This window comes from Patella vulgata, chromosome 2 (assembly GCF_932274485.2).
Source record: "Patella vulgata chromosome 2, xgPatVulg1.2, whole genome shotgun sequence".
Lineage (NCBI taxonomy): Eukaryota > Metazoa > Mollusca > Gastropoda > Patellidae > Patella > Patella vulgata.
The window spans coordinates 49,111,646-49,120,248 of NC_065880.2; the positions used below are offsets into that span (position 1 = coordinate 49,111,646).

General features: G+C 34.4%; 2 protein-coding genes across 2 annotated transcripts in view; one reads left to right on the top strand and one right to left on the bottom strand.

The window, feature by feature from the left end:
• Window positions 1-2,580, bottom strand: part of LOC126811590 (uncharacterized protein DDB_G0284459) — a 24,294-nt gene extending 21,714 nt beyond the window's left edge. Inside the window, exon 1 of the mRNA XM_050537290.2 lies at window positions 2,438-2,580. The gene's annotated coding sequence lies outside the window, so the exon portion shown is untranslated. The remainder of the gene's footprint in view (window positions 1-2,437) is intronic.
• Window positions 1-6,524, top strand: part of LOC126811598 (39S ribosomal protein L23, mitochondrial) — an 11,001-nt gene extending 4,477 nt beyond the window's left edge. Inside the window, exons 3-5 of the mRNA XM_050537308.1 lie at window positions 3,147-3,229; window positions 5,291-5,367; window positions 6,059-6,524. Of these exons, the coding sequence (XP_050393265.1) occupies window positions 3,147-3,229; window positions 5,291-5,367; window positions 6,059-6,211 (313 nt within the window). The 3' untranslated portion in view covers window positions 6,212-6,524. The remainder of the gene's footprint in view (window positions 1-3,146; window positions 3,230-5,290; window positions 5,368-6,058) is intronic.
• Window positions 6,525-8,603: the final 2,079 nt, after the last annotated feature.

Consider the following 8,603-nt stretch of genomic DNA (forward strand, 5'->3'; position numbering starts at 1 on the left):
CGTCCGTCCGTCCGTCCACAATTGTTTGTGGACTCTCTACAGGTCACAATTCTTATCCCCATAAGATCTCGGCTGCTTTCGATATTGGCATGTATCGGATCGAAATTTTATGGATTATGGCCCCTGATTGTACGAAAAATCACGTTTTTAGCTTGTGGACCCTATAGAGGTCACAATTTTTATCTGATTTTTTTGAAACTTGAAATGTAAGTTTATAACCCAAAAATCTTGGTTCCTTTTGATCTTCGCGCATATCGGACCTTAACTTCCTGAATTATGGCCCCTGATTGTACGAAAAATCTCGTTTTTAGCTTGTGGACCCTATAGAGGTCATAATTTTTATCCGATTTAAAAAAACGTTTTTAATAATATCACCGTTACACCCTAAGGAAGGTTGAGTTCGAATTTCGTGAAAATCGGCCCAAAATTGACAGACAAAATGGACGCCGTTCGTTCTCAAATAGCGTAAAAATATGGTATATCAAGGTTGTGGACCCTATAGAGGTCACAATTTTTATCCGATTTTGTTGAAAATTGAAATGTAAGTTTATAACCCAAAGATCTCGGTTCCTTTCGATATTCGCGCATATCGGACTGTAACTTCCTGAATTATGGCCCCTGATTGTACAAAAAATCATGTTTTTAGCTTTGTGCACCCTATAGAGGTCATAATTTTTATCTGATTTAAAAAAACGTATTATTATATCACCGTTACACCCTAAGGAAGGTTGAGTTTGAATTTCGTGAAAATTGGCCCAAAATTGACAGACAAAATGGCCGCCGTTCGTTCTCAAATAGCGTAAAAATATGATATATCAAGGTTGTGGACCCTATAGAGGTCACAATTTTTATCCGATTTTGTTGAAACTTGAAATGTAAGTTTATAACCCAAAGATCTCGGTTCCTTTCGATCTTCGCGCATATCGGACCTTAACTTCCTGAATTATGGCCCCTGATTGTACGAAAAATCGCGTTTTTAGCTTGTGGACCCTATAGAGGTCATAATTTTTATCCGATTTAAAAAAAACGTATTATTATATCACCGTTACACCCTAAGGAAGGTTGAGTTCGAATTTCGTGAAAATCGGCCCAAAATTGACAGACAAAATGGCCGCCGTTCGTTCTCAAATAGCGTAAAGATATGGTATATCAAGGTTGTGGACCCTATAGAGGTCACAATTTTTATCCGATTTTGTTGAAACTTGAAATGTAAGTTTATAACACAAAGATCTCAGTTCCTTTCGATATTCGCGCATATTGAATTGTAATTTCCTGAATTATGGCCCTTGATAGTAGGAAAAATCACTTTCTTGTTAGCTTGTTCTCTTTCCATCTCTCGAAAATGTGGGCGTATCCTGCCTGGCAGCCGCTGGTTTTGCCTGTTGCCATTCCTGGCTGATCAAAAGTGAAAATGAAGAAACATTACACAAATCTTTTCATTTTTAGGCATTCATTTTTGTAAAAAAAAAAACAACAACCTTGAAATATCTTTGATACTGCTAAATATCTTTAGTAGGAGAAGTATTTTTTGCAATTAGTAAGGTGCTGGCTCACTAACCAAGAGGTCCTGGTTTGGATCCCAGTGTTGGTGCTGAGACAGTTCCCCCATATCAATGGTGCAGGATGCAAAGCCTGGTAAGGAAAAGCATCTAGATGGGACACGCTAGTCAGTTGAATTTCCAAATAAAAGTAGGCTGTTGCACCACTGTCTGGGCAAAATCTCCTTTATAGCACACTGTGCGGTGTATGACCATCTTCATTAGTCCAGTTGGGGCAGAAAAATATGAATTTAAACCTCAATTTATTTCTGTATTTTATAAAGATGCCAACAACAGACAAAAAGTTTATATAAAATTTGGGGAACTAGTAAATAATATATTACATGGATATTACACGCTTGAGCAGTTTATAAAAACAGTGAAAACTGTCACTATGAATTAGACTAAAATGAGTTAAATGAAGCAGACAAACTCTAATATGATTCCTATTGTTATTATGTTTAGGTGTAGTAATCTTCTTACCGAGACCATATTACTACTACATGATTAGCTAGATTAACATCTAGATTGAACCCAACTCAACTCCTCTATTATACATATACTTAATATAACACAAAAATCTAAATGATCTGTTTCATTACAATACAAAGTCTGTACATTCATTTGAATCAGAGTGTTAAGCCAGGGATGGGGTGGGGATTGGCTACTTTCAAAATTCACAGAAGTAGGAAGAATATTATAACATTTATATAGTCAACCATCTGTTATATCACACAGAATAGAAACAAACATGAAATTCTCCCCAGAAATTTCTGATTATACTAAAGTATACCCTTTAATACACAAATGTGTGAAATCTGTGTTCAGTTACATGATTATAGTTTGTACTATATTAAGCAGTAATATCTTTAGATTTATAGAATTTTAAAGAGGCATACCTGTTAATTTGTACATTCACTTATAATCCCTTTCTTCATACATTAACACATTATTCTTATAGATAATACATAAGTATGGCAGCAATATTTATATGCTTTTTCCAGGATATCATCATGAAAAGTTTTTTCTTAGAAAATACACGAGTCCTTTTTCATTGAAACTGTATACACAAGATAAGTTGTTAAATAAATATATCACTGGAGTGACTGGACTGTAGTATACTTTATACCTATATAAATACGTAATAGTTATCTGATAGTTATCTACATGCCATATGTCATATATTTACATGTATTTTTTAAACAAAACTTCCTGCTGCACAGGTGTGTAATATTTTAGTCCTGGAAAATAATTTCTCCTAAATTAAAATCGTTTCTCGTATGTATATTGAAATTTAAATAATTTAACTTGTCCTTTAGTAGGTTTTTGGTGTATACAGATAAAGTTTATTTAGAAATCTGTAGTTATCAGCAAACGGGTATGTGTGGTCCCTAAAAAAAAAATTATCAATAGGGAGAGGGATATTTCCAATGAATTTTTGATTTTCCAAATGTCGATTTTTTTTTTTTTTTACGTGCAGGCCAATGTTAACACAAGTGGACATCCTTTTTCATAACAACATCCAAACAACTAACAACTAGGCACCACCTCTTTGACAACTGATTTCTTTTTTTAAGTAAAAGACTGTCTTTGCAATTTTTATTTCAGAATGAGTACAATGGATGTAAAGAATTATTTAGAGAAGATTTATAAAGTTCCAGTGACAGATGTAAAATTTGCCACACATCAAGGTATATTTTAACAAAATCCAGAAGTTTTTTCCCCACAGATTGTATAACTTTTCAATATAATATTAACCCCATGTGTTATATTATACTGTCATGATAAATGTCTATTGTATATATTAAGATTAAAGACTCTATAATGATTTTAGCCCTATAGAACCCCTTGAAAACTATAATATTGTGAATATCAGTCCAAAAATGGTTCAGTTTAAAATTTACAAAAATATGACAAATTGATTATTCCATCAATCTGTGCTGCTCCCTATGTAACAAGACGTCAGCTATCTTTATTTGTCTGGCTTTACTGATAACCTCTGAGAGAGAGAGAAATGGGGTTTAAGTCCACTTGACACAAACTAGGTCATTTTGCGACTAACACATGGTTCAATTTTATTTCAATAATTTGCTTGCACATAGGGGTCTTCAGCAGTGGGAGGAAACCCCAGGACCCAGAGAAAACCAACAAGGTTGGACTGATAACCTCAGTAATTGGCCTATTTAAATCCAATTGAATCCAAACTGGGAGATTATCCAGCTTTGGTACATATTAGTATGGATTACGCTGTGAGAAATTTGATATTTTCCACAAAGTGCAAATCGTTACTTTAATACATGTACATTTGAATAAGTTATGTTAAGATAAACATTTTTTATCAATACCATCAAATCTAACAACAAGCTTATGGAAATACCATTCATGGGTCTATGGTGTTTATTATCTGACACCCAACAAAATTAATTATCCCTACAAGTCATTAATAAAATGTGTTTAATTGTTTTTAAATTAGATGATATTGCCTGTGTTACTCCTATTAATTACTACAGTACTGGCTTGCTATGTATATAATTAAGTAGCTAACAGTAACAATCAGTTGAATTACCAAGAGGACAATTACCCAGTCACATACCTATCTATCAGTTCCTCACTCTTTGGTGGCTTACACAGGGCCCGTAAGCAGGGGAGGGGGGAACAGCTGGGACACTTGTCCAGGATCCCGGGGCCTAGAGGTATACCAAGTAATGTTTTTTATAAGCCCACATTTTCATGAGGACGTATATTGTAGTCGCTCTAGTCAGTCCGTCCACAATTGTTTGTGAACACTCTACAAGGTCACAATTTTTATCCGATTTCAATGAAACTTGAAATATAGGTTTATCACTATCACCCTAAGATCTCGGTTCCTTTTGGCATGTACCGGACTGTAACTTCATGGATTATGGCCCCTGAAATCTAAAATAAGGGTGAAACAATGGGGATACTCGATTGAACGTTCCGGAATTAAATTCTCTCAATTCCGAAAATAGTGTCAATCGAGTGAAAAGGAGAATTTCGGAGTACAGCGCATGTGCCCACTGCATAAAAAATATCTCAACCAATCATGGCAGCTGAAACATATTTGTTACTTAAAATACGTCACGATTCTACTCACACCACCTCAACTGTCGGGACTGGCAGAACTGTGACAGGACTGAATTCTGTATCACTTGATTGCAATTCTGTCAATTCGGGACGTTCCGGACTGACAATCGAGCACCCCCTATAACTCAAAACTTTTATTTCATTTCCTACTTAAAATGGCAACCAAACCTGAATTAGCATACACACACCATCAAACGTCACTTTCCATGTATATGGAATCTATGCCCATATTTATATCCTAATCGAATAGGTTTATACTAAACAAGTGATTGGCCTGGCTAATGCGACAGGATAGCTTGAGAGATTTCATCTGGGTGATGTCATGGCATCCTGTACATCATTAGAAAGATTGCTTCGAAAATGTAGAACTCATTACCATAACAATCTCTTTGGTATTTATTTTAGTGACACTCTTCAATTTTTGTGATAGAATTATTTATTTCAGGTCAACAACCTATGATGCTTTGTGTTGAGAATATACATTTGAAACTATTTCTATTTGAACGAATGTATCAATTTACAGATACATTTATCGAATAAATAAATGTTTATGGGGAAAGATAATAGATGAAATAAACTGAACTCTTGATTTCAACATTTTATATTCTTTATAATTGTAACAATGTTTGATACTGTTATATTTTTAGGTGAACCTATTGAACACCCTTTAAGAGGAAGTGTTGTGACACGGGAAGATGATAAAAAGATAGCCTTTGTTGTACTTGTAAGTTACCATTTCATTGTGTGATATTAGCCAAGGCATAGACTTATGGTCTAATTCTATTCTGTTTGGCATGCTTATGGTATGGATTCATAAAATTTCTATTTTAATAAATTAATTGAATAGTGCAACCAACAATGCAGTTGATTTGAGTTAGTCTCTTACTACCATACACAGTCACAAATTTTTTTGTCTACATGCGATTGTGATTTTAAGTATTGAGAATTTCCTTGAATTTGTGACATGGCTCCAAGGACTTCGTCATTAAATGTGATATTGTATTGTGTTGTACTATTGTTCTATTAGTTGTTTGTGTGGTTGTTAAACATACATTATGCAAGAGCTAAATCTGTCCATTGCAGGTCTTTCTTTAGGCCTGAAATGTTATCTAAATTATTAATTAGACATTAATTAACATATTCAGACCATAATCAATTCTAGATGGCATCGCTAGCCTGGGATCTTTAGTGGATTATGAGGCGATTTACTGCATAACTTTCCTTCACGATTTAACGATTAAATGGTTAATCGAGACTATGCTGTTTATCATACTGACTTTAGTAATGATGATCGAGGCTAGGCAGAAATTTCAACCGCTTAGTTCTCGGTTCATAGTGGATCAACTTGAATGAAATTTTCAGCAAATTGCCTTTACATTATCTAGTTTTAATATAAATTTTCAATTCTCTTTCAGGGTGAAGGTCAAACATTTGAGTTTCCTGGTATATTTGATAAACCATCAGACACAGGAAAACAGATGGAAGATTATAAAGTAGAAAATAGAAGAATTGAACGTGCAAATCAAAAACTTTGGGATAAACTCAGTTTACCACCTTGGTTTAGATGAGAACTGATCAGTGAATAACGCATATTGAATTATGAACATATGTGTAGTAGTTTCATCAGGCTACCATTATTAGAGAACATAATTTCATATCTAACAGACATAACGTGGAGAACATAATTTCATATCTAACAGACATAATGTGGAAGATGTTTATACTGTTAATATTATCAGTAACAATAGAGTTTTGGGATTTTTATATCTGGTTTGAAGATGAATACCATTACATAAACTATCTGTACTAGTTTGTTGATATTCTGATTCTCATGTGTGATTAGCTGGAAAAAGAGTGAACGCAATAAAATGTTGTGATGCATATTAGTTAAATTTAAAACATTTTTATACGCCCACATTTTCATGTGGACGTATTATGCAGATGCCCCAGTCCGTCAATATGACTCTACAGGTCACAATTTTTATCAGATTTTGACGAAACTTAAAACATAGGTCTATCTCCAATAGATCTCGGTTCCTATAGTTATTGGCATGTATCGGACCATAACTTCATGGATTATGGTCCCTGATTGTACGGAAAGTCATGTTTTTATCTTGTGGACATTCTAAAGGTCACAATTTTCATCCGATTTTGATGAAACTTGAAAAGCATGTTTATAACCCAAAGATCTTGGTTCCTTTAGACATTCGCGCATATCGGATCATAACTTCCTGAATTATGGCCCCTGATTGTACAAAAAATCGTGTTTTTAGCTTGTGGTCCCTCTAGAGGTCACGATTTCTATCCGATTTTAAAAAAACGTGTGAATATATCACTGTTACATCCTAATGATGGTTGAGTTTGAATTGTGAAAATCGGACCAAAACTGCTTTAAATTTATCACTGTTAACGACACGTTACACCCTAATGACACGGTTGAGTTCAATTTTTGTTACAATTGGACCTAAACTGCCTAACAAAATGGCAGCTCCTTGTACGCAATAGTGTAAAAGTATGTCATACCAAGGTCGTGGACCCTCTAGAAGTCACAATTGTTATCATATTTTGATGAAAGTTAAAATATATTTTTATATGTCCCAAAGATCTTGGTTCCTTTTGCTGTTTGCGCATATCAGACCGTTACTTCCTGAATTATGGCCCCTAATTGTACGAAAAGTCGTATTTTTTTGTAGCTTGTGGATTCTTTAGAAGTCACAATTTTTTTATCTGATTTTAAAAACTGTTTAAATATATCACCATTCCCCAATAATGAAGGTTGAATTCGAATTTCGGGAAAATCGAAATGAAACTGCCTGACAAAATGGCCGCTCTTTGTTCGCAAATTGTGTAAAAGTATATGGCCTTTGATTGTACAAAAATCGATTTTGTTTTTAGCTTGTTCTCTATCCATCTCTTGCAAAATGTGGGTGTATATTTCTTGGCAACCGCTGAGTTTTTCCCTCCAGAATTGAACCATGTAGCATTCAGTGAAATTATTGCAATGGTAGTTCTAAAAAAAAGAAAGCCCTAATAGGTCATATTCATTGTTGGCATTATTATGCTTAAAGATACATTCCCGCGTACAAACTTTGTGATTTGATGATATATTTGGACTAAAAACATATTCAAAGTAACCAATCTATCAAAAATTTGCCTTAATTCCCTCTCAAATCTTTGTATTCCCCGGGGATACCTATACATAAGCTGTTGTTAGACGCAATGTCTGTCAACTTCATTGTGCGAGGGTCCATTTTTCAGAATGTATTATTCATTACTTACTGTCCATTTATCATACATACTTAGGCCTAAGTAAATTCTTAATTAATTCTGTCAACTTCCTTTTCCGCTGTTTAATTGCAGAGTCTTTTGTACGTCGACACCCCTCAATGTTCCCAAAACCGCCTAACCATTTGATCAAGAAATAACAACCGCTCCCTCACTTAAGCTGACACACAATAAGCTGGCAAATAACAGTCGGGATGCCAGTTAGTGATACCCTAACAATTCAATAGGCTTCTTCGTTTCACTAATTTAAATAATGCATATAAATTTCAGAAAGAAAGGATGATAACTTTTGGTGTTAGAGCGTTCACAAGGTTAAACAAAGTGAAACAAGGGCCATAACTCTAGAAGTAATAAACAGAAATTGCTTGAATTCAATAGGATTCTTTGTTTCCCTAATTTAAAAATTGCATATAAATTTCACAAAGATCAGATGTTAACTTTTGACATTAGAGCGTTCACAAGGTTCAACAAAGTGAAACAAGGGCCATAACTCTGGACGTAATAAACGGAAATTATTGAAATTAAATAGGATTCTTCATCTCACTAATGCAAACAACATATATCAATTTTAAAACAACTGGATGATAACTTTTGGCATTAGAGCATTCACAAGAAATTGTGGACGATGGACGGACCAGCGGACAGACGGCGGCGACTGCAATATACGTCCACATT